This window comes from Akebia trifoliata, chromosome 11 (genome assembly GCF_017979445.1).
Source record: "Akebia trifoliata isolate Shusen 1 chromosome 11, ASM1797944v1, whole genome shotgun sequence".
In the NCBI taxonomy this organism is placed as follows: domain Eukaryota; kingdom Viridiplantae; phylum Streptophyta; class Magnoliopsida; order Ranunculales; family Lardizabalaceae; genus Akebia; species Akebia trifoliata.
Genome location: NC_141385.1, coordinates 50,780,467 through 50,807,793, shown reverse-complemented (window position 1 = coordinate 50,807,793; position 27,327 = coordinate 50,780,467). Strand labels below are relative to the sequence as shown.

The 27,327-nt window shown below is 34.2% G+C and overlaps 1 protein-coding gene across 2 annotated transcripts in view; it reads left to right on the top strand.

Moving 5' to 3' along the window:
* Window positions 1-10,506: 10,506 nt before the first annotated feature.
* Window positions 10,507-27,327, top strand: part of ABCC2 (multidrug resistance-associated protein 2) — a 52,431-nt gene continuing 35,610 nt past the window's right edge. Inside the window, exons 1-5 of one of the 2 annotated variants that reach the window (XM_086417205.1) lie at window positions 10,507-10,660; window positions 11,158-11,633; window positions 12,996-13,174; window positions 18,145-18,184; window positions 18,520-18,679. In XM_086417205.1, coding sequence (XP_086273331.1) covers window positions 11,301-11,633; window positions 12,996-13,174; window positions 18,145-18,184; window positions 18,520-18,679 — 712 coding nt within the window. In that variant the 5' untranslated portion in view covers window positions 10,507-10,660; window positions 11,158-11,300. Of the gene's footprint in view, window positions 10,661-10,786; window positions 11,634-12,995; window positions 13,175-18,144; window positions 18,185-18,519; window positions 18,680-27,327 lie in introns of those variants that run through there. The other variant, XM_086417206.1, reaches the window with a different exon arrangement.

The window sequence follows — 27,327 nt, the reverse complement described above, 5'->3', positions numbered from 1 at the left end:
AACAGACAACACAGTTTTTAAGTACATTAATCAATAACGTTTAGTGGCATGTTATTAAGGTTGAACATGAACACAGCAAATGGAAACCAGTTTCTTACAAAAAATTTCAGCACCATCCATACTGCCTATTTTCATTCCATATTCATCAATATCCAAAATAAAAAGCTAACCAAGATCTGATCCTTGCCACTAGCAAAGCATGGTTTCCAATCTCGTTCGAAACAGAGATGACTCGCTCAAGTCATCTCAGTATCATTCGCCAACGGTATGGATTTACATCCTTAATTTGCAAGTGGAAAGTGAGGCAAAACAAGCCTTGTCATTGCTATCTATCTATATATAGGGTGGCATTAAGAAGTCCTAAAGAGAGCCAAACATTGTTTCAATGTATGGGTTTGGAGTTTTAGAATGGGCTGATTTTTGGTGATGATGATCTCTATGATGAGGAAACCATCATCACCAAAAATCAACTCATTCAGAAACTTCTAACCCTATCAAAAGTGGTTTACAAAAAATCAAACGGTCCACGATTCTTCAACTTGTAGAGATCATCCTCAACAAAAATCAGCTCATTCCGAAATTTCTAACCCCTATTTTGAAAAATATTATGGGAACCGTTCAAAGGCCCTAAAGATAGCCAAACATTTTTTAAAATAGGGATTAGAATTTTCAGCATGGACTATTTTTTTTGTGAGGATGATCTCTAACCAAAAATCACCTCATTCCGAAACTTCTAATCCTAGTTTACAAGTTGAAGAATCGTGGACCATCTGATTTTTATAAACCACTTTTGATGAGATTAGAAGTTTTTGAATGGGCTGATTTTTTGTGAGGATAATCTCCTCATCATAGAGATCATTCTCACAAAAAATCAGTCCATTCTGACATCTCTAACCCATATATTAAAAAAATGTTTGACACAATATTTGACTCTCTTTAGGGCCTTCGAATGCCACCATATACATATGAGAAGGCCTTGTGAATGGATACCAAAGTAGAGTCAGTCTTCCATCTTAGGCAATTGGGATTTTGTATTTTTTTAATTAAAATAATTGTTTTTTAAAATTTAAAATTTTATTATTTTCTATAATAAAAATTATAGATAATTTTATGAGTAAACATCTTCAAAATTGTGCTTGTAGAAGACAAATCTCCATGAATGAGATTATCCAATGTTAGACATGAGATGGAGTCAATGTGGACATTGACAGCTTTTGAATCCCTTAAAAAGTCGCTAATAAATAAAATAAAATAAAAACCTACTCTTTTTGTGCAGTTTCAGAACTCGTTGGCTAATCCCTCACTCCACGAACACAAAACACAGATAAAATTCATTATTACTAAATCATCAAGGAAAAAAAAAAAAAAGAGTATCAGATTCATAAATTTGGCACTGATCGAGAAATAAAATAAGAATCGTGGTAATCTGATTTACCCACGTGGCATATTCAATCGAACAGCCTGACTGATGCAGTTTTGTTTTCCGAGTAAAGCAGATTTGTCACTGTCATGTCAGTGTGTGGATTGATTTATGCCACGTGCCTCAGTCAGATTATCGCAACTCATAAAATAAATAAACAACAGTTGAAAAAGATAAAATCGTGAAAGGAAAAAGAAGAAGAACTTGACTTTGGTGATCTCAACCAGAGATGGCGGCGCAGTAGCAGTGTTAGGATTCTCTCTTTCGATTATCTATGTATTTAACTCCTTTACCATTATAGAATCAATCAATGAGAGAAGGCCGTGCTGTAAATAAATACCAAGTTTACTTGCCAAAAACGTCCCTTGTATTTATATTTAACCTTGTAATCATCATCATTGTCAATTTTTGTTAAAATTACAATTTCACGGTGTAAGTCTATAATTAGGTCTAGGATTGGGGGTGCAACTTGATTTGGATTGATTAGGTTTAGAGTCAAATCAATATCGAATTGATGAAGTCGATTCTATTATATGAAATCGAAACTAAACCAAATTGCATTAGAACTGAATCAACCCAAACCGATCTTAAATCGGTTCGATTCTATTGCTTATCAAAAATCTTCTTTAATAATTATTCTTAATAAAATAATCAATAAATATTAAAACTCACAAAAAAAATTTACCTATATATATATATATAGGTAGTGTTCAGAGGCCTTAAAAAAAGTCAAATATTGTGTCAAACATTTTTCAATGTATAGGTTAGAAATTTTAAAATGGATTGATTTTTTTTGTGAGGATAATCTATATGATAGGGAGATCATCCTAACAAAAAATCAGTCCATTCTGAAACTTCTAAACCCATCAAAATTAATTTATAAAAATTGGACATATAAACTTTTGAAAAAATAAGGGGCTACGATAGCACCGCACATGCAAATGCATGTCGGGTTTGGCCACTTAGGCTTAAGTTTAGGATGCATTTGTATGTGATGGGGTAACATGTGGGCCTTGTCTAATAAATATCTTTAAATATATATATATATATATATTGAACTAATTGTTTTGAAAAAAATATTCATTATGTGCAAATGTTAAAATTCTTCATATAGCCCTGCTTGTTTGTACCACAAATAATCGCAAACTCTAAACTTTGTGTTTAGAGATTTTTGTGTTAAGTTAATTTTACATAATTTTGCGATTGAAGTGCTTAATTGTATTCAATGCTGATTTTTGTGTTTGCTTGGTTATTCTGCAAATGCAATAAATAATAATTATAGTAATATAATAATAAATGTAATTTCAATTTCTTTGGGAAAATGTTTTTTTTTTTTTTTATACTCTTGTTTAAAGTTATAAAACATGACATTTTGCTAAGCGATAAATCAACATGGCAAACATACGCAGTTTGTACGTGACTGACGTGGTAAGAACACATAACTATAGATCTTTATCTTCGGGATACTCATTGAAAAAAGATCAACAATTTTGTGCCCTTGCCACGACAACAATAGATAGAGTATGTTTTACCATGTCGATTTATCATTAGTCAATTTTAAACAAATTAAAAGACTACAAACCAAATGTTTTAATATGAACTTAACATTTAAAAAATGATTACCACTTTAAAGTGACTAAGTCAAGCTTTAATTCACACCCAAATCATAAATTTGTTTCCATCTCAAATAGTAGGACTGAAACAAATCTAAACAAAAATGATCACTAAGTATTTTGAACTCAAATGCTACCTAATGGGAGAGTCTTATATCAATTTCATCTCAATATTTGTCAGGCCATGGAATATTCTACTGACCTCTTCTCCATGCAGTAACTTTTTCCCATTATTCTCTAATGTGATATAATATCATTAAGTCTTGCCTTCGTGTAGGTGCTTGTGCCTTGTAAAATCTTACGATGACAATGCTCACTCTCTCCATCTCTCTCTAACAAATTTTGTTTGTAGGGGCTCAGAAGGAGTTTTTGCACCCAAGCAACCACATTCCGTAAATGGTTGTAAAAGTTTTCGTTTGTGGCTAAAGATCCCTTCGTGTATATTGAGGAATCTGTTTTAGATATTTTGGGTGGACATGACACTTATACGTTTCTAATTATATTTTATGAATTTAATTTCTTATCATCTTTCCCAAATTTTAGAAATTCTCCCAATTTAATGGATGTGAATTCTAATTAGATTTTATGAATTTTATTTCTTATCATCTTTTTCTCTCAACCAACCATCCCTCTCACAATTATTTAGTTTCACAGGATCTGCTGTCTTTCCCAAATTTTAGAAATTCTCCCAATTTAATGGATGTGAATTACTTTCTCTCTCAACCTACCATCCCTCTCATAATAATTTTATGTTTAAAGTTTTAACTATATATATTATTGTAATGTCCTAAAATATTAGTTGGAAGTTGAGAAATTTTTAAATCTAAAAATTTATTCTTTTTTTTTCTCAAGATATAATAAAGTTTGTTTCAGTTGAGTGATTTGGCAATGCTTTTAAATTTAAATATCCCAAAGGTTATTTACAACATATAAAACATTTTAATCCAAATACCAAAATTCTTTTAAAATTTATCATGTAAAAGACAAACATTTATTATACAAAAACCAATATATTCTTGTTATTTCGAGTAAAAAATAAAATGAACAAGAATATTATTAAGAAGTAAATGTGGTAAAGAATGTTATTGTCCTTGTGAAGTCTTGAATGTTAGCATTCCCCATATATGATATATGTATGTGTAATAGAGATTAAAAACAAGAGTTGTCCTAGAGTGACTGTGTCAAACATTGTGGCAAGCACCAAGTTGACATAAAGGTGTCCAGAGAACAATAGATGTTTTTCCTATAGATATAATGAAAAAATCTATTGTTCTCTGGACACCTCCATGTTAGTTATGTGTCTATGCATCACTTTGGCATTTTCCTAAATATAATTGTAGAAAAAAAAATGATGATCTGACTTTGTTAGACACGACGCTAATGTTGGTAGAAAATCATAGATTTGTTTCGTGGTATAGAAAAAATATATATGGTTCTCCGCCCACTGCCACATCAGCCTAATGTTGAGCACAATGTCCAACAAAATCAATTTAAAATGACTCATAATTGTGGACTTAAAATCTACAATCATTAATTAGCCATGCAAGAGAGGTTTTACTAAATTAGTCTTGGAAGATGGAAAATAAACCCCCTAACCTTTGGTTTATATGGTTGCAGAGACAATATTTATTTTGAATTTTTTTTTTTATTTCTAAAAATTAATCATAAGAAGACGGGTTTCTTAGAGAATACTGCCAGAGTTTCTATTAGTTTTAAGGGGTCAAAACGGAGAATATTTTTTAGGATTTTTTTTTCAAAAATAATTAATCTGCAAAGCATTTTTTATTTAAAAATTAAAGAAAAATTCCAAAATTTTCGCACATAATCATATACTGATCATTAATTGGTAATTAAAAGTTCAACCTTAAGGAATTAATGTTGCCGAAAGATTTTGTTCAATCTAAATATTAAGCGGTGAACATTGATTGATTGTGGTCATTGTTTACTCATTACAGAAAAAAAAAAAAAAAAAACTTTGAAGCAACCAGCCCGCTTCAAAATTTTGAAGGAAAATCCTCTCCATTGAATTACATATGACATTTTCAAAGAGGTGTTTTCAATTATAACGGGAATGTAGGGGCATGAAATAAATTCAAAATGCCATGTCTTGTAAGAAAGATGGTTTCTTCAAAGTCATACTCCTAGTTACATGTTTCCCCAATTATTGTGCAAACAGCGGTAGCGTCCCCACGAATGAGTGGATTGATCTTTGAAATAGAAATGGGACCACTTTAGTAAAGAATAAAGCATCGCCACAAAAATTAAAATTTGGTGGCTCTATGTGTATTTTTTCGTACAAAAAGCATCTTACAAAAGTTAGGTAAAAGGGACCTTTATAGTGCAACAAAATTATAATGAGAGAAAGGTTGAATGTTTCAATTATATACATTCTCCTAAGACAAGGGAAAAATCAGTTTACTTTTATGAAAGGAAAACAAACCCAAAAAGAATACAATGATAATGAAAAAAAATAAAAATAAAAAGGTTGTGTGGAGTGGGGGGGCGGCGGGGGGATTTTTATTTTTTTCGTTTCACACAACAGCTGAAGAAATGGGCCCAAAAAAAGATTCTATGTGCTCGTTGTGGGAATGTTTTCACTAAAAGTTGGTTACCCCATCGATTATGTTTTTCTCTTACAATTAAGAGTTTCTAATTTATTAACAAATATGCTACATTTCTATATGGCTTGGAACTTGAAAGAGACTTAATTTATATGTGAGCTAGGTAGCCTTCTCCCTCCCCTACATGTTAGTTATTTTGGTCTCATAGTTGATTGGATAATTATTCTTTAGGAAAATGTTGGATTGCCTTCGTTGGACACTGTGTTCGACACCACACTAATGTATGAATGCATTAAGAACAATTGATTTTTTAACTTGTATGTCGAGAAAATAAATCTATGATTATTTGTGCATTACCACATCATCACATTGTTAAATGCAATGTGTCCAACGAAGGCAATGTAGCACAACTCCATTCTTTAACATTTCAGACATGCATTGGATGGTCAACGTTCAGTGATGTTGGACACTAGAATGATCCTTTTCATGAAATGGATATCTAAACCACTCGTTGACATTGAAATTTTACTTACATGCTCCATATATTAAAAAAAATTAGAGATATTTACGAAAAAGTGATCAACTTTTGACGAATTCACGATTCTGGCTCCTTGTTAATGTAAATTACAAAAACATGAACAATAATAAATTCAGAGGTTTTAAAGTGATTATTTCGCAGGTTTTAAAGTGACAATTTCAATTTGAACCTGCACAATGGTTATTTCGTTATGATTTTTTTTAAAAGTAAAAACGTGATTATTCACATTTTGATAATTAAAATGAAAAGTGACTGCAATCGTAAATAACTCATTTTCAACTCATGAAATAGTAATTCCCCCAAAAAATTAAATAGATTTCTCTCTCTTTTATTTTATTTTATTATGAATCAAAGTATCCAAACGTCTTAAAGCACCTAACTAATCATTGAGGTACGGGCAATCCCCTCACCACACAAGCATCAAGTAATTTCTAAGATAAAATCCTTGAGGGTTGCTCCTAAGGAGGAATTCGACTCAAAACCACCATTAAATGGATTTTTCTAACCTCAACCCATGGTTGTGGCTTCCCATCCTACAGTTGAGATAAGAGTAAAAAAATATCAATTTTCTAAAGATCAATGTTGTTCTTCAAATGATTAATTGATATAAAATTATGAAAAAGTGGTCAATTTTTAATGAACTTACGAACTATTCATATGAATTGTCAAAACGTGAACGAAAACGAATTCAAAGGTTTTTAAAGTGGCTATTTCACAGGTTTAAAGTGACAATTTTACTTTGAACTTACGACATTGTCACTTTATTCTAAATTTATTTTTTAATAAAAATGTGATTGTTCACGATTTGATAATTAAAAAAAAAGTGGTCAGGATGTAAATAATTCATTTTCAACTCACGAAATAGTAATTCACCCAAAATAATACACGTGTTCCCATAAATTTGTAGCATCTCAATCATTCGTTGGATGGAGAGGCTCAACCTTGAATTGAGGCTAAGGCTATGTTTTCCAAATTAAAGCAATAAAATTTAAAATAAAATAAGGTGGTTTAACGTTTTTTTGATATGACGTAATTGCTTTTTAATAATTTCAATTTCAATGTCTATAATTATTTAAATAAAATATGATTTCGTGATTAAGACCTCCTCATACGGGTACAATGGATTCATTTCTATAACTTTTGAAGGAGGTTGAATTACCCTGAATTTAATACACATTTCACCCAATTTGTTGTGCATCTTCAACAATATAATTCTTCGTTTAATAAAAAAAATATATATATATATATATACAGAGGTGTGCTTTACTTTGATTTTGGAACTGAAATAATGATAAAACAGAAACCAACCACTGAAAGTGAAATCTCATTGGTGTTGCGTGGAGCCCAACGATAAAAAAAAAGATTTTTGTGCACTAATGGACGAAGTCAATGTAGACACCTAAACCCGTTCCCGCCAACCCCTCCTCGTTGTCTTGAATAACAGCGACACCCCTTGTGTTTTCAAATTAATGATGTACCCCTTGACTTAAATCATCTATGAGAAACTAACAAAAATGACTTAAATGCCCTCATCTTTAACCTTTAACCTTTAACCTTCAACTTTTAAATCTTTAAGTATAACATAAGATTTTTTAAGAAGTACAAGAATGAATTTTTGAATAGAAAAAAAAAAAAAGAAATCAAGAGTTTCTACATGATACTAAAGATGGGATTGAAAAGATTAAACTTGTCTAGAAGTTAACAATTTGAACATTGAAGACTTTTAGGGTAAAGTTATTTTAACCTTAGGATTCTATCTCCTTCAACTTTCTAACCGCTCGAATAAAATAGGATTTTTGGATGAAGAAATGATGAATTTTAGGTAATAAAGCAAGGGTTTTTAGAAGGAAAATGCTAACCTCAACCCAAGGGTGAGGCTCTCCATCAACGTGACCGTTAAGATGTTAGAGATTCCTAAGAAAAAATGTATCCCTAAAGAAAAAGTGTGTGAATCCCTAAAAGATTAAAATTATTATCTAGGAATCTTCTTGTTTCCTCATATCCTCAATGTCGTGTTGATGATAAGCCTCAACCATGGGTTAAGTTTAGAAAATCATTTTCAAAATGCATTAAAAACAATGGAATGAAGATAAAGATGCATAATTTAAGAATAATTTACCCTAAAAGTTAATAGTTCCAAGATGACATATGAAAGAAATTTCAAAGGTGTTGGAGGTTGAAGATAAGAGCATTTAGATCATATTTTATTAGTCTATCGTACAGAACGTGGCCAAGGGATGTCATTAGCTTGAAAAAACAGGGGTATCTCAAATATTGACCACAATGTCTAGATCACCCTCTTTATTTAATTCATCGAACTTTCGAGGGACCCTTGCTTAGTGGTGAAAGATATGGAGATGCCCTAAGTTTTTCAAATACCAGATACTTTTTGACTTGGTCTTCCCAAAAAGAAAAATGTTGAATGGACTCACTACAACACTGTGTTCAACACTCAATTGACGTGACAATGTGCACAAAACCATTGATTTTTTCCCTTGCACTTGAGGAAATAAATATATGATTTTGTGCACACAACAACATCATTTGTGTGTCGAGCGCAATATCTTAGGGAGTTAGCTTAGAATGACTCTCCAAAAAAATAAAATGATCAAAATGTTGTCTTCATTGATTTTTTTTATTTTTTTTTTGTTTCATTTTTATTATTTCCTTTCAAAAATCATTATCATCAACCACCACAAGGCTCAAGTAATAGGGTATATATATTTTAATTTATTCAATCTGTCACCTTTAAATTATTGCAAAACTTTGATTTTTCTTCTGAAAATCCCATTTCGTCAATCTCTCCATAAAATGTATATTCTTCTTGAGTTTGAATAATTGAAAAAAATAGACATTTGAGGTTTAAAATGAAGCTAACTGATATACAATTTCTTGAAAGAATGGTTCATAGTTAGTACTTACGTAATAGTTAGTTACGGGTGATAATTAATAAACTCTTCTTATTTTAAGAAGATTTTTCCTTTCTTGTATAGCATAGAAGTAATGTTTATATAAAAAATATTGTAATCTATGTGGACAAGACAAGAACACTGGGTATATATCATTTGAGAGTTTAGATGATTCTTGATCATCTATAATAGATCATCTTCTTCCTTCTTGTTTTGTTTCTTAATTATAGCGTTTTGAGAAAAAAAAACTTCATCTTCTTTTATTCTTTGTGTGATTTAAAATGAGTAGAAAAATTAGAACACCACTCAAAGAAGATAATAAATGCAAACATTTAACTAAAAGACATCAAAAAATTACCTAGAAAACCCTTCAAAGAGAAGGGGAAAATTATAGTATGGAAGTTCGAATAATCTCTCACTACAATGAAAAGGGGGTACAAAGGTTTTCTCTAGGCAATGCTAAAGGCTACACTCATCAAGAGAAACCTCTCCCTTGGATGCCAAGCAAATGTCTTGAGTGTATATCATCGAACAATCTAAAAAATCTAATTAGATTTTTGACCACAAAATAGTGAATATGGCTTCAATCCAACTAAACAAGAAATGTGATACTTTGCTTTTGTTGGATTAGAAAACAAAGAGCACAAGTTATTGACAATAATTCACACATGCCCTATGGACTCAATTTTGACCCCCCCTAAAAGTGAAGAACTAGGATGAACTCTATCCTAATTGCAACAAATCACAACGATAAGAGAATGTATAAGAGCCAATTTGAAGAGTTAATTAATTGAAACGACATATCTTTTTTTTTTTTTTTGTTTGTTGTTGTTGTTGTAAAGAGGTGATCTTAAGGGTAGCTGGCCAGCCTTTGGTCCATCGGACTTTGCTCGACCCAAACACCAACCTTATCCACAAGACTAATTCTCATATTGCATGCACCATCCCAACCTGTCACGAGAAGTCATTAAGTAGTCACTTTTTGATGGAAGGGCATATAGAGATTCGAAGATATGACATGGGGAGCAAATCCAGTTGCTCTTTACCATCTCAGCTAACTCCTGATGGGTTGAATGACATATCTTGATTGACCACTCTTCAACATGTTTTATAACTTACCACACTTTAATCATTTCTCAACTCCTTCTTTAACAACACTTGAACCTTTTTTTGGAATTGATCCAAATATAGATTCCTCAAAGATTCTTAGCATCTTGAATACACCATCTCCTCCCTTCTTGTTTCAAAGAATTGTTATAGTAAACATTTTTACCCTAGAGATTGAGAACTTTCGTTTTAAAAAGCAAGAAATTGAAGTCGAGGGTATATCAATTATTCTATATTAGTCTCTGGTCAAGGAGCATGTCATTGGTTTAAAGAACTGAGGGGAAATATATAATTTTTGCCAAAACCAAGAGGGGTATCAACATTATTATTATTTTATATTAAAAAAAAAAAAAAGCTTTTTTTATCGTACGTAAGGGATGACGACGCTCGCCATGGTTTTGTCCATTTTCTCCAATATTTCCTATTCCACCAGTAGCGGAAAAATAAAAGGAGAACCACGGATCGGTGTAAAGATTGCCTCTTCTTCATCACACATCACTAGTGGAAAACCGGTAAATTTTTCGCTGGATATATATTTTTTTCTTCTATTTTAGACATCGATGTGTTGGGTTGTGTTTTTTACGACATCATATAGAAATCTTCACCTTTTTATTTAGAAATATCTTACGTTCTTCTTTTGATTTTTTCTCTTTTGTTGGAGTGGATCTCATCTCAGGGTTTTGTTTATTTATTTATTTAGATCTATGCTTCTCTGTTCTTGGTTGTTTAAAGTTTAAACCTTTGTTCTGTATTTTTCTTCATTCTGCTTGTTTTTTTTAAGCCTTAATTCAATATAGATTACTTTTGCAGTTTCTACTTGTATGACCATTTATGCGAAAAAAGGGAACCTTTTTTTGGTTTTATTGATTCTTGAATCGTATAGAGAATTCGTAAAAAATAGCACATTTTTTTGGGTGCTAAGATGGGAATCCAACCAGCCTTTCGTTTCCCTACATTCTTACCAAGAGATAAAAACTAATCTGTTTTTAATACGAGTTCTTTGTTGCAGGAATTGACGTGCTTGCGAATCCAACAGAGTTTTTTTCAACTCTATTAATGTGATAGATTGAGTGGATGGAGAATAATTAACTCTATTAATGTGATTTTGGTGAAAATAAATAAAAGAGTATAGTGTTTGTGAAGTGATAGAAGATGGCTTTCAAGCCGCTGGTTTGGTACTGTAAGCCTGTAGAGAATGGTGTCTGGTCGACAGAAGTGGAGAATGCTTTTGGTGCCTACACACCTTGCGGCATTGATACTCTGGTGGTTTCCATCTCTCATTTGGTTCTTATGGGTTTGTGTTTGTATCGAGTTTGGCGAATTAAGAAGGATTTCACAGTCAAGAGGTTCTGTTTGAGGTCGAATTACTACAATTACGTGTTGGGGCTTTTGGCTGCATATTGTATTGCAGAGCCATTGTTCAGGTTGGTCATGGGCATTTCAGTTTTAAATCTAGATGGACAGACTGCTTTTGCTCCATTTGAGGTGCGCTTTTCATCTTTTCCCCCATCTGTTTAATAGTCTATGTTGTGTTCTCTCATAAGACGATTTTCGTTATTGTTTTGTGATTTGATGAGCATATTATTCATGCTCTTTTCAAAGTTCAAAAGGTTCAAGATTTTTGTTTTATAAGATACCAAATTCTACTAATTTCAATTCCAAGTTTTTAATTTATTTTCTGAAAATTTGATGAAATTTCAAGATTTCACTTTGGTTTTGAGCAATTTTCTGATTTGATAATTTGGCAGGAAAAAAAAAAAATCTCTATCTTTACTGAAGAATTTTGGGTCTTCATTTTTTTTCCCCTAGAAATGAACTGATGTCTTCGTCCATTATTTCAAACAATGGGTATTATAGAAGTGAGGAGAATTGTATAAATTGACCTATTGGCTAATTGAAAATTTCACTATTTTGAATGCTCACTCACCAGAGCTCTTAATATTGATATATATGATTCAATATTTATGTAAGTTATTACTTCATCATCTTCAAAGTCTTATCCCAGAAATCTGGTGTAGGGAAAACAAATCGTATTCCTCCATTCAGACTAATCTAAAACCATGTCTTCGGTTAATCTAAGCGTGTTCCTATCCGCTCACACTACCATTATTCACATCTTTTTTGGGTCGTCTTAGCATCTTTTTAAAACCTTCAACTTGCACGTTCTGCCAACTAGGGCTGTTATTGGTCTTATTTTCAGTTGGCCAAAACCATCTCAATTGCCTTTCCCTTATTTTGTCATCTTTTTTGGTACTATTCCTACGTTTTCACGGAAGCATTTTTTTAATTATTAAACTTTTATCTTTCTTAGTTTTTCCACTTGTCCATTTCAACATTCTCATCTTGTAACCACACTTAAACTATGAACATGTTGTTTAGATCATAAATATTAGTAAGATTGAAATAAGAGAATAAAAATGTGGTTAAATTGAGAAGCTATTTAAGTCTTAATCTTATTTCCATGTGGAGCAAGTTCCTTAACCTTTTTTATTTGTCTCTTAATGTTCACTTCGGTCTTGCTGAATCTTTAGTGGATTTACTTTTTTTTTTAAATCTAGACTTATTGTGGATTTTATAAAAATTATCCTTAGATTCTTATTTTTCTAGATTGTAATACCCTTGTAATGATTAGGATTTCTGATAGAATAAATTTAAACAGTTGAACCCCATTGGTTAGTAAATTATGACTAAATTAGACTATCGAAAGGGCCATTTTTTTTGTAGTAAGAAGGTAACATGCTCTTCTGGCTTATATTTAATTAAATTTTTTATTGAATATGTAATCTCGTGAAAATGTGTGCATAACATGGTAAGCTAATCTTTAAGTGTGTTCCTTTTTCTCTACAGATATTTTCTCTACTTATTGAGGCTCTTACTTGGTGCTCTATGCTGGTCATGATTGGTGTAGAAACTAAAATCTACATCCGTGAGTTACGGTGGTATGTCCGATTTGGAATAATTTATGTTCTGGTAGGAGAGTCTGTCCTGTTCAATCTTGTTTTCTCAGTGAAAGAGTACTATAATAGGTGAGTTTTCTCATTCTTCATTCTTATTATTTTAGTTGCTGATGCTGTCTGCATACCAAAGCTGTAGTTTGTGTTTTGGTCATCTTTCTAATCTCACTTTACCACACTAAATTAGATGGGATAAAGTATTAGAAGTAATCAGAAATGGACCCTGTTATAATAGTTTGCTACTATAGCTTTAGGTATGGATTTTTTTTTTGTTTTTTGAGGGTACCTAGGATATGGAATTGGGAATCATATGTACTAGTGGTAGCTTTGACACATCCCATTTCCAATTTTTTTTTCTATGCTGAGACAATGTGATGATTCATGGCTATTTTCATACATTTGATTGAATCAATTTTTCCTAATTTTTTCTCAATGAATTAGCATTAAGAGTGTGAATCATGTATCCTAATAACTTCGGCAACTATTTTTTGATCGATAAAGATAATTTTATTGATAAAAGAAAACTAGGGGGGTCGAGGAGACCCACCCAAAATAAGTAAAAGCGACAAGACAAGGAAGGGAAGACAACAACACAGCGCGAGTAACAGATTACTCTCGTGACAAAGAACAAACCCTATCCCATCTCACTATGAAATCTTCAAAGAAGACCCCCTTAAATTCTTTATAAAGTTTGCTCCAAGAGAACATGAGCTCTAAAATAAAAAGAACTAGACCTTTCCTTGTAGATACTTTCCCCTAAAAAATGCAACGGTTGCGTTCTTTCCAAATTTCCCAACAAATTGCAAATGGGGCCAAAATAGAAAGAACTTTGACAACTATCCAACTTAATGTTTCCTTAACTCGTCACAAGTTACTACATTATCACTTTGAAAATCTGTTGTACCTAAAGTTAAAATTTGTATGGTCATGTTGCCATATTGGAATTTTCAGAGATTGCCCTGCTAGGCACATTTGGATCCCTTGACAGTTTGGTACCCATGCCACATATCAAGGTAGCAATATTTCATATTGTGCATATAATAAAATTATATTAAGGATATAAATTGAAGAGCTAAAGGCTAAACACCCAACTAAGAAGATATACAACTTTAAACCAAAAAATCCTCAAGAGAGATTCCTTAGGACTCCTTAAAGAGCTTACGTCAAAAGAATAAGAATCCCATGATCGAAACAATAGTCTCTTGCAAAGACTACTCATTGCAATCAAGGACATGACAATTCATCTCCTTCCATACCCTCCAACATATAGAAAATAGGGTTAATCTTCAAAGTTTCCTTTCCTAATTAGAGAAAACGAAGCATAACCACTTTTAGGACTGAAATAAGGAATACAAAGAAAGAGGGACGCATCCCATGTTGCTGAACGAAGATAAGAAATGTCCCCAAATCTGATTAACAACCGAGCAATGAATGAGAATATGTTCCACCGGTGGCACCACCAAAATTTTTATTCATAAAAAAATGAGAATGTGGTCCACTGACTATATGAACATTTTACAGATAAACACAAAATCCTATCTGAATGATCTGATCCATCATAAGGATTTTACCCAATATCATTGACCAAATGGGAAATAAACTTTAGAAGGGATCTTAGATGATTGTCGTAGGAAATGAATGGGGCCTAACTTGCAAGAAGAGTGGTAGAAGTATCTAACTGAGGATAACCCATTGTGATTCCCCTCCCACACTGTCCCATCATTTGCATTTTGAATCAATGGAATCGTCACAAAGGAATTGGTCAATCTGGCAATCTCATCTATTTCCCAATCATTAAAAACTCTTCGAAACCAAAATCCCACGAAATCTCCCCCTATGATCTTGACATGAAAGGAAGAAATTCACTAACATTTCTTTTGAGACAAAACACACAAGCTAGGGAACTAATCCATTAGGGGTGAATCCTCACACCACTAGTGTTCTAGATATGAACTTTGTCCCCATTTTCAATCTTGAAACGAATCCTCAAACAAAACAAAAGAAGATTTTTTAGCACCCCTTTCCAAAGCCCACTGTCAAATGAGATTTGAACATCCACACTTTCCTAACCACACTCATTCTCCTTGAACTTTGCCGTAATGATTCTCTACCACAAGCTTATTCTCTTCCATCTCAAACCTCCAAAGCTAATTATGATTGATCCCGACCTTTTAAATCCAAGACCCCCATGCTTCTTAGAAGTACAAGTCCTCTTCCAACTAACCAAATGAAACTTACTCTTTCCATCCTTTTCATGCCAAAGAAATTCTCAAAAAAGCTTGTCCAACTTTAACTCAATACTCCTAGGGATCGAAAACAAGGAGATAAAGTAGATTGGAATGCTGTCCAAAGTACTTCTCATTATCTACAATAAGATAGGTACCTTGATTGCCACTCACTAAGCCTCCTTGACACCTTCTCAATCAATGGTTCCTAGATCGCTTTACTATGATGGGTTGTCCCCAAAGGCAATCCAATATAAGAAGAAGGAGGGGCCCTTACTTGGCATCCCAAAGATTCTCCCATTAACTCTATGTTCTAAATTATGCACACCACAAATACCTTATTCTTATGGAGGTTTACTAGAAGCCTAGACATTGTGCAAAGTAGCACAAAATCCCACTAATAAACCTCAAATGCCTTTTTGACACAGCCAAGAATACAAGGGTATCATCCATGATTTGGAGATGAGACACCACCATCCCACTAGAACCAACCGGGAAACTCAATAAGTTGCCGTTCTCAATTGCCTTCGATAACATCCTTCCCAAATCTTCAACAACTACAATGAAAAGAAGCTGTGATAATAGATAACAGATCCCCTTGCCTCAAGCCCTTGAGCTCTTAAAAAAAGGAAATCCGTTCACAAAAATAGAGTAAGATGGGGATAAGACGCAATTCATAGCCCACCGAATCCACTTCTGCCAAAAACTCCATGCAAACCAAAAGGTAACTCAAGAAAATTCAACTCGCATGGTGAAGGCTTCCTCCAAGTCAATCTTGCGCATCACCCATGGAACACTAGATCTCAATTTGGAGTCGATGCATTTAGTCGCTATGAGTACCCATCCATCATTTGAGGCCCCTTAATGAACACTCTCTGAGCCAACACAATTACCCCTTGAATCACAAATTTCATTCAAGAGATAATTTTGTGAGTAGAACCATCTAAGCTGATTAGCCTTGGTTTAAACTTTCATTTGCCCCATGCTTAGCTTCTTATAGTTATTAACTTTGTAGTGAATTCAAATATAAAGATGTCTTAAGAAAAATGGTAAACACATGCATGGATGATTAAAATTAAAAAAAAAAATGGAAATACAATAGTATCAAAAAGGAAAACATAGAAGTTATTTTTCACAGATTGAACCGTTTATCAAAAAAGAAGAAAAATAATAATTCAAAGATTTGATTACATTAGTCGTATATTCATAGATTCAAACTTCAAGATACAGACCATCAAAAAGTTATATGATTTTACTTAACTAAAAGAAGTATATAATTCTATAATCTATGCATTGTGACAAGAGTCTGTCTTTGTCAAGTTCATAGTTGTCATCTATGAACTGTGAGTGCTAAGCATTCGCCATTAAAAATTGTGGAAGTGCAGTTATAGAATGGGAGAATCATCTTAAATAGAAGCTTCTTGCAACTATGGTTTTAAGGATTTTCAAGGTTAAAACTTAAAACAGGTGGTGGGATATAGGAATATACAAAATTAGAAGAAATAAAGAGCTAGTAGAAAATAAGAGCATTGGGTCCATTGGGATCGCTGGGAACACACATTAGAAATGAATTTAGGTAAAAAGCTTCTCTTTTTAGTCAATTTTTATGATGTTTGGCTGTGATGCAGTGAACAGCCTGGAAAAGATCGAGAACCCATACCATACAAATATTGCTCCACCATTCAGGATACCATAATTCTTCACAATAAACCAGTATCCTAGAACATTAAACGGCCAATAATTTAGCATAATAAGTTTCTGGTTCTTTGACAGAATTTTGGGAACTAGTTGCTTTTAACTAACTGCTGGTTTATGAGTTCCATCAAGAAAGTGAGACCAGTAAAAGAAAGCTGGAAGACTGTAGTGGGCTACTAGCAAACATAGGATAAAGGATGAATCAAGGTTTATACTGCAACATGTTTTACCAAAAATTGATTTTGCATGTTAACAAATAAAATGGGAAAGAGGATAAGCAGGGAAAACATGCACAATTCACTTCTAGTCTCAATCAGCCAACCAACCTAGTCTAGCACTTACTGGTCCACCCAAACAAAACTCTTTTTAGTTCCAATCATGATGGAGACGTCCCTAACTCTTGTTTTATCCCCTCTGAAAATTACTTTAATCACTTCCTAAATTTATAAAAGCCAACAGACAACTCTAAGTCAAACTCAAATTGGTGCGGCTTGTTTTGGATCCCATGTGGTGCCATTATGGTTCCATTGGGCAGTCTAGGGTGCCAACTTAGCTAAGCTGGAAAGGATTGTGGAGTGTTAATACCAAGACCTGCGTTCAAAACCTGTTGAACCCACTTAACACTTTTGCTGACCACTATCTCTCACTTGCCTAGCCAAAAAAAAAGGCTTCATTGGGCAGTCCTCAATTACAGTTATTAGTTCTCTATTTTTCCTTTTACCTTGTCCTTTTTGTGGCCCACATGAAAGGCATATTCGTTTCCTACTTTCCCCTTAGCTTTATCTTGTATCTCATGTGGGCAGGAGCGCCCATCTATTTTAGGTTGGTCTTCTTGCCCGCCTAACTCTTGTACGCATTTTGAAATAAATTACTTTATACATATTAAAAAACCGTGTTTGAACTTTAATAAATTGGCATAAAACAACCACAATACACACAATTTTGTCATGATAGATATCAATTGGTTTAAGATTCTGCAGATTCAAATCTCTTTATCCTGAACTAACCTTATAGAGATCCTTGTGGCATTGACAGGTTGAAGTTTGATTAGGAACTTTCTGTCACTATACATGGCTAAAAATGTCGAAGGCATGTACTAACATTTGGATTTTGTCCTTGCAGATCGGTATTGTATTTGTATATCAGTGAGGTTTTCTGTCAGGTTTGTTTCTTTTATACTCCTTGTGATGCTTACTGACTTTTATGGGTTTGTAATCGTTTGTCATATTTTTTTTGTGCGTCTGGTATTGCACCATGTTGTGACTCCGTCATAGGATTTGACTCACACTGACCTTAGATTGAGATAAATATGAATGAGGTTTAGCCGTGACACTTTGAAATTCCGTCAAAGTTGGCTAAACCAAGTTGAGACGGCCAAAAAGCATTATTCTTGGCTGAGATAATGTTTAGTTATAGTTATATATTTACTGTGATTCTAAAACACATGATTTACGTTCTTTCACTGTGGGTATCATATATATGTATTTATATATGCAGGTCTTGTTTGGACTTCTCTTGCTGTTTTACGTTCCTAATTTGGATCCTTACCCGGGCTATACCCCAGTAGTAAGGGATGCATCTGTTGACAACACAGAGTATGAAGCACTTTCCGGAGGAGAGCAGATTTGTCCAGAGAGGCATGTGAACATATTTTCCAGTAAGTAATTGTTAGATTTATGTTTCTTTTTTTCCTTTTCTGTATTGGTAAAGTTCAAAATAGTAATAAAAGCAAAAACCTTTAGATAAATTTCCTTTACAATGCACGGAATTGAATTAGGAAACATCCTCACTCATCCTTAAGGACTACAAAAATTGACTTCTAGTTGTCACCCAAACTACACCTCCAAATCACAATTTTTTTTTCCGATAAGTAAAGGTGATTTTATTTATGAAAAGGGAGGTCGAGGTGATTTTAATGTTTCTGCTGGTGGAGTTTATATTTTCCTCCACTCTCGGGTGTTTCATACCTCAGTTAAGCTCCGTGACCCTCTTATATTCATAGTTCTCCCCTTCTCCATTAGATCAGTTTTTTGGGGTAAATGGTTGTCAACATGCTATCAGAATGCTAGGTTCGTATAGGTCACGGGTTCGAATCTTTCAACCTTATGGGTGAGGGGGAGTGTTGAGTGTATATTTTCCTCCACTCTTGGGTGTGTCATATCCTAGTTAAGCCTTGTGACCCTCTTCTATTCATAGTTCTCTTCTCCATCAGATCGGTCTTTTGGGGTAAATGGTAACTCAAAACCAATTGGCAATGAATGGAGAGGCCCAGGAGCTTATAAGAAGAGAGACAAGGCAATTTGTGTCCGATGTGGGACTAAACTCAACACTGCTCAGAGCTATAGGTTTATGTTTTGGGTGTAAGCTGTTCCATAACTTCATTGAATATTAACTTTTTGAGCACTTTATTCATTACTGTTATACAAAATGAATCTATCATACAAAAATGAGAGGCTCTAAAGTCCAAACTACCTCTCATCTAGACACCAAGGGCAGTCTCAACTGGGAAACCAGCAGATGTGCACATGTAGGGTGTTGTGATCCACCATTTGATATATTCCACTCAGAATATCTCTAAACCATCCCATCTATTAAGATGATTATAAGTATCAACTAAATTGTTTCCTTATGTAGGAGATGTGCATGCTAATCCTTTAGTTTTTCTTCTAGTCATAAAAACCTTAGTTCAACACCCTAAATTCAAACCTCTTGATTTTGAGGTCGGCTACACGAATCATGTTCCTCCATTCAATTTTGTTCATTATTCAGAGCCACATTTTTTTGTTATTGAAAGCACATTTATATCCACTTCTACTATCTCACTCCGCGTTCTTTTTCGGTCTTCCTCTCAACACTTTTAGTACCTTCAACTTGCACATCCCTTCTAACTTTGTCTACAGTTGATCTTCCTTGAACATGCCCCAACTATCTCAGTCGACTTTCTCTTAGTTTATCACCTATCGGAGCTACTCCCTCATGTTTTGAATGCATTACTTGTCGATTTATTTTTCCTAATTTTTCTAATCATCCATTCAACATCCTCATCTCTACTACACTTATTTTATTAACGTGATGCTTTTTAGTCACCCAACATTCAGCTCCATAAAGCATTGCTACTTTTACTGTCATCTTATAAAATTTTCGTTTTAATTGATAGCTACACAGCGGTTTCATAATGCTCTAAAAGTGAACCTCCACTTTGACCATCTGACATTGATTCTATAGGCAACATCTTCCTCAATCTTTCCATCCTTATGTATAATAGGCCCGAAGTAATGTCAATGGTTGCTTCAAAGTATTTCTAGACCACCAATTTTTATTAGACATTCCCCTTAATGGGTGTTAGTACTAAATTTACACTTCACATACTCGGTTTTGGTTTCATTTATTTTAAGCCTTTGGACTCCAACACCTTTTTTCATACTTTTAGTTTGCATCGACTCCATCTAGTCTCTTTATCTATAATTACATCTTTTGCAAATAATATAGCCCAAGGTTTTTTTTTTTGATGAATATAAATTATATTAATGAAAAAGAAGAAGAAGGGGAGGCTGAGATAGCCCCCTAACAAGAATACGACTAGGGGTGTCAATGGGTACCCATTTACCTAGAACCGAACCAAAACCAAAACCGAAAATGCGGTTCCGGTTCCCTTTTTATTGGAACCGATTAGAATCGGGTCTAATATGGAACCGAACCAATAGAAACCGGAACCATTAGGTTCTATCCAATGGGTACCCAGAACCGATTTATTTTGTCAATTATTTTTATATTATAAATGATTCAAGGAAATCTTATGTTTTAAAATTAACACACATGATATAAAATTCTTCAAATTTCATATAAACTAAATATTTGAGTTTAAGATGAGTCATTTCTTTTTAAATTTATTACTTGTAAAGGAAATACATTTTAATATTTGAAAATAAAAGTCATTAAATCATCATTTTGGTGGAATAAATTATTATTAAGTTGGTACTATACAAATAATATGTTATTTTTTTAGAAGGAATTTTTTATTATAATGATTTTGAAATAATTTTTCTCATTTGATTATTGAGAACCGGAACCGACGGGTACCCGTGATTTTTGATGATTCCGGTTCTGGTTTCACTTATTTTAAAACTGGAACCAGAACCGACAAGAACCGAAACCGATAAAATATAAAGGTTATGGTTCCAAATATCATAAGAACTGAACGGGAACCTACCCATTGACACCCCTAAATACGACTAGTTAATTCATATGTTACTGAGCAAATAAATATTGACTCAAAGTCGACTCCTGATGTAAAATAATTATAATTGGGAACTCGTTTGGCTCATATCCATTTGTTCTCATACTAACCTCAACCTTTCCATACATGTCCTTTATTATGTTAATATACATATTCAACCCATCAGGGGTGTGGCTCAGCGGTAGGGCGTAGTGTCAAGAGTTTGCTCCTCTTGGTCATGAGTTTGAAACTGAGTGCAACCTCTAGATTACTTGGTTAACGAGGTGATGGGACCCCCGTGCCCCCAGGGAGACTTAGTCTCACCAATATTCACCAAATTAACTCTTTTAGCACTTTGTCATATGGTTTCTCTAGGTTAATAAAAATCATATGGAGATCTTCTATTTTCTCTGGACTTTTGTATCAGTTCTCTATGTAGAAATATGACCTTGATGGTTGATCTCCATTGCGTAAGGCCAATTTGTTTCTGTAATACATTAAACCTTTGTTCATTCACTTCCCCATAATTTAATACTTTTTTTTTATTGGTACCATAATTTAATAATGTTAGTTATTTTTTATTGGGTTGGCCCACGTCTTTAATTAAGTGTAAGTGGGCCCCACATGCTTTTATAATATAAATAGAGAAGAGGAGGGGTCGAAACTATGCAAGTTTGACCCCTCTCTCTCCTCTCCTTGTTTCTTCTCTCATTTTTCTTTTGTGGATTGATTCGTTGTCTCTAATTTGGTAGCAATGCATCTCTACTCATAGATTAATCCATTCCTCCTCTCCTTATTTTTCTTCTCTTTTTCATCTGGGTTCTTCAAACCCTAGGCCTTGGTACAAAACACGACTTAGGAGTCTTCGTTTGCAATTTTTTACACCTAGATGTGTATTTAGGGCGTAGTTTCAGATTTGTCGATAATCGTGAAGCCCGTGTTGCAGTTTTGAAGTCCAAAAATTCAGTTTTTAAAACAAATCTATGAATAGTATTCTGTGAACAATGCTCGTGAATAGTGTCATGTGAACAACATCACATGAACTATGCTGTGTGGAGAGTGGTCACATGAACAATGCCGTGTGAACAGTATCATGAATAGTATTTTCTGCAAAAAAATTACTATTTTATGCGGTTTTGGGGTAAAAAATAAGGTTTTAATCTCTAGTTGTGCTACAAGTGAAACCCTAGATGTGTATTTAGGTCCTTGTTGGTGGTTGTGAGTTGTATTTTTTTGGGGGTTTTGTGATCAGTTTTGGGAACTTAACAGGCAGATTTTCTGCGTTTGGTGGCGTTTAGGTCGTTTTAGGGTTTTTGATTTTCTCAAAAATCGTAGTCTGGGTTTGTCATTTACCATTACTGTCCCTTTCAAAGGGGTTTTCTAGATGACTACACCTATTGTTACTACTTTGACAGTGTTTTTGCTATCCGGTGTGTTACGATATTGTTTTGGTCCGATCTCTTCGTTTTTCAGCTTTTAACGAAGGTGCTGTTTTTTTTCTCTATCGGGTTTTTGCGCAGTTTTTTTTTTTTGGATTATTGGTGCTGGTTGTTCTCAATTGTTGGGTAGTTTCTCAACTTGCCTTTTTAATACACATAGATGCCTGCTCCCATAAATGCTTGGGTTCCCATAGGTGGTAATCAGAGTGATCGTAATGGCACACGTGGTGGTCGTAGTGGTGGTGGTGGCTCTTGTTGTGGTATTAATAAATTCCGTTGGAAGTGGAACTATTGTGAAAAGATTGGCATATAAAGGATTATTGTTGGGACAAATGGGGACATCCTAATTATGCCCACCAAGCATCTATTGATATCTCTTCAGCTTGTGTTACTCAGCCCTTAGCTCCCAAGACCAAGGTTACCATTTTGAACCTTAGGGCAACATTATTGTTCAACTCAGTCAGATCCTCCGAAAGTTGTCAGGACTACCCTTTCTTTCATCTACTACCACCACAACTATGACCAATACATGAAATCTGTTTGTGTAGTTGTTCAATCCCCTTCATCTTGGATTATTAATTCTGGAGCTAGTTCTTAAATGTCTGGTATCTCCTCAATCTTTTCTAAATTTCGCTTCTCTAAATTTCATATTGTCTTAGCTAGTGGTTCTTCTCGACCAGTGCTTGGAATTAGTGATATCCATCCCACCAATTCCATGACACTAACTTTTGGCTTATTTGTTCTTGAGTTTTTATTTAATCTTCTTTCTGCTAGTCAGCTAACAAATCACTGCACTGTTCTGTAACCCATGGTTTACAAATTCGTTTCATTTCAGTGTTTCGGTTTTTTCAAAAATTGAAATGATACCGAAACATTCCCAAAACATTACGAAACGTTCAAAACACTAATAACTTTAAAAAAACACAAGTCTTTGGCAAGAAATCATGGTCAAGGGGCATATCTTCGGTTTGAAAACATGGGTATAGCAAATATTTGCCAAAAGACGTTAGAGAAGACCAAAGTCAAGGGTTGATAAAGGTTGCTTTGGCAAAGTGAAGAGATGTAAATAGATACCTCCTCTCTTGGCAAAAAACGCAAGTACGTCTCTCTCTCTTTCTATCTCTCTCCTTGGTCTATCTCTCCAGATCTCGCTCTTCGATATCTCTCTCCCTTTCCAGATTCGCTCTTCTAGATTTTTTTCTCTTTGTCACCACAAATCTCTCCCCATAGACATCTTTCTCCCAAATTTTTCTTCCTTTCTCTGTAGATTTCTCTTTTAGATCTGTAAATCTGGAAAAAAGAAATTGAAGGAAACTTCGAATATTTTGATTTCCATGTAGTTTCATCTCGACAAATTGAAAAATTGAAATGTTTCGTATGAAACGAATCTTTAAACCATGCTGTAACCTTTTCTCCTACCTATTGTGTTTTTTAGGACCTCGGGACGAAAAAGGTGATTGGTTCGAGGCATAAGTGTAATGTGTTATATGTTCTAGACCATGATGAGCCAATTTCTGCTTTGAGTGCTACAATCTCTCCTCTACAATGGCATTATTGATTGGGTCACCCGCCATTGTAGATGTTGCATCAACTTGTTCTCACGTCAAGTCTAAATTCAGTTTTGGAATGTGAGGCTTGTTAGTTAGGCAAGCATCATCATAGTAGTTTCCCCCTAGTTTAGAGAGTTGTTAGTTGAGTCCTTTTGATGTAATCCATTCAAACTTTTGGGGTCTTGTAAGGATAAAGTGTACTTCTGATTTTTCTTATTTTTTCATTTTTGTGGATGATTATTCTCGAATGACTTGACTATTTTTAATGAAAGATCATTTTGAAATACCCAAAATATTTTTAGCATTTTATAATGAAATATTTGTTTAACTCGAAAGATGTGTTAAAATTTTCCGTTCTGACAATGCTCTTGAATATTCCCAAAACTTTATGTCTGAGTTATGTAGAGACCATGGTATTATCCATCAGACTACTTGTCCACATACTTCCCAACAAAATGGTATTGCCAAGCGTAAGCTTCGTCATCTTTTGAATGCATTCGCACCTTATTGTTTAACATGTACGTTCCCAAACCTTATAGGGCAGATGTAGTTCTTACTGCTTGTTATCTTGTTAATCGGGTTCCTACACCTGTTTTGGTAATCAAAATCCTTTTTCCTTATTATATCTTAATGCCTAGCCATTCCCTATTGTTCCGCATGTCTTTGGGTGCGTTTCCATCATTCGCATTTTTGGAATTGGTCTTGATAAGTTGTCTGCTTGTGCTGTTAAATGTCTTCTTGGTTTACTCTAGAACTCAAAAGGGCTACTGTTATTATGATCCTGTAGGACGTCGATATTATACTAGTGGTGATGTTACTTTTTTTTTTAGTCCACTCCCTTCTTTTCTACTTTAGGTCGTCAGTTTGATTTTGATCTCATCTCTTCTCGTCAAGGGGAGTTAGTTTTGCCTACAGTTCCTTTTCCAATGTCTTCTCCTCCACATTTGCAAGTTTATCAATGTTCTCAGCATCGCCCAGTTGTATCATTTGGTCCAACTACGACCACACCATCACCTGACTCTGCTGAGGACCTTCTTGCACCATTCTCCGAATCTCTTGAGGACTTCCCATGGCTCCCTCATCTTCTACGATACTTATTGCATTGTGGAAAGGTATTCGTTCTTGCACTAAGCATCCTATATCAAATTTTGTATCGTTCTTCATCTATTTTTTGTTCCTTTGCATTTTCGTTGTTCACAGTTTTCGTCCCTAGTTCTTATCGTCAGGCTCTAACTTCTATGGATGACAAAATGCATGCACTTTATCAAAATCAGACATGGGAACTTACTCGTCTTCCTTCTAGGAAAATCACTGTTGGTTGTACATAGTGAAGTATCAACAGGATGGATTTGTTGATCAACTTATGGCTCGATTGCTGGCTAAAGGGTACACTCATACTTACGGTGTGGATTATTGTGAGATTTTTCCACCTGTTGCTTGACTCAAATCCGTTAGAATTCTTCTGTTTGTTGCAGTAAATTCTAATTGGCCACTATACCAACTAGATATAATAAATGTATTTCTTCATGGAGATTTAAAGGAGGAAGTGTATATGGATCAGCCCCCATGTTATGTTGTTGAAGGGAAATAACATATGGTGTGTAGGTTAAAGAAAGCGTTGTATCGATTGAAACATTCTCCTCGTGCTTAGGTTGACAAATTTAGCTCTGTGGTGCTTTGGTGTGGGTTTTAACGTTCTATTATGATCATTCTGTATTTACTTGTTATTTCACCTCAGGTATTATTATTCTTATTGCCTATGTGGATGACATCATAGTCACTGGTAGTGACTTTGTAGGTATTGCTTAGTTGAAGGCTCATTTGGGTATTTAATTCACACAAAGGACTCAGGCCTTCCTTGTTACTTCATTGGGATTAAGGTTGCATGTTCTAAGGAAGGTCTCACTCTGTGCCAACACAAGTATGTGTTGGACTTATTATTTGAGATGGGCATTCTAGGATCTTGTCCAGTTGGTATACCCATGGATCTTTCTGTCAAGTTTGATGTTGAACAGGGGGGAAGTTTTTAGGACACTGGGAGGTACATACGGTTGGTTGGCAAGCTTATCTACCTTACAGTTACTCGTCCTGGCATTATTTATGTTGTGGGAGTGGTCATTCTTATGCATGCCCCTCGATAGCCTCATTTGGAAGTTGTCTGTCGTATTTTGTGTTATATGAAGGGTGCTCCTGAAACGTGTTTCTTGTACTGTCCTTTTTCTTCCTTGACTATTTCTAGATACTCTAATGCTAATTGGGTTGGGAGCTGTTCTAATTGTCGGTCCATCTTTGGTTATTGAACATTTGTTGGTGGAAATCTTGTTACTTGGCGTAGCAAAAAGCAAAACATGGTGGCCCACTCTAATGTTGAAGTTGAGTATTGTTCAATGGCCCACATTGCTTCTAAATGTTGTGTATTCATTCTCTTCTTTGTGACATGGGTGTTGATGCTTCATTGCCTATGGGGATATATTGTGACAACCAAACGACCATACCATATTTATCGTTAGCAACCCTGTATTTCATGAGCACACAAAGCACATCGAAGTTAATTGTCACTTTTTTTGGGGATTACACACCCTATGCGAAGTCTAGTGGCCAATTTGCTTGTTTTTTTACTAAGCCTTTATTTCATGTACTTTTTCTCTTTTTGTTCCAAGTTGGGCATTTATGATATGTATGCTCTAGTTTGAGAGGGAGTGTTAGAGTTATTTTTTTATTGGGTAGGCTCACGTCTTTAGTTAAGTGTAAGTGGGCCCCACATACTATTATAATATAAATGGAGAAGAGGAGGGGTCAAACCTATTCAAGTTCAACCCTTTCTCTCCTCTCCTTTTTCTCTTGTGGATTGATTCTTGGTCTCTAACTAATACTATGGTTCATAAGTTTATACCCAGATGGTACAACTCTACCTATCTCTTTTATTCTTATATATTGGTACTACTATACTTTTTCTCCATTCACCTGACATCTTTTAATTTTTAAGATAGTATTGAATGATTTAGTTAGCCAAGCCACTCCAAAACCTCCCATGCATATCCATACCTTTTCAATTATCACATTTCCCATCTCATTTCTTTCACCAAAACCAGGTCCTCCA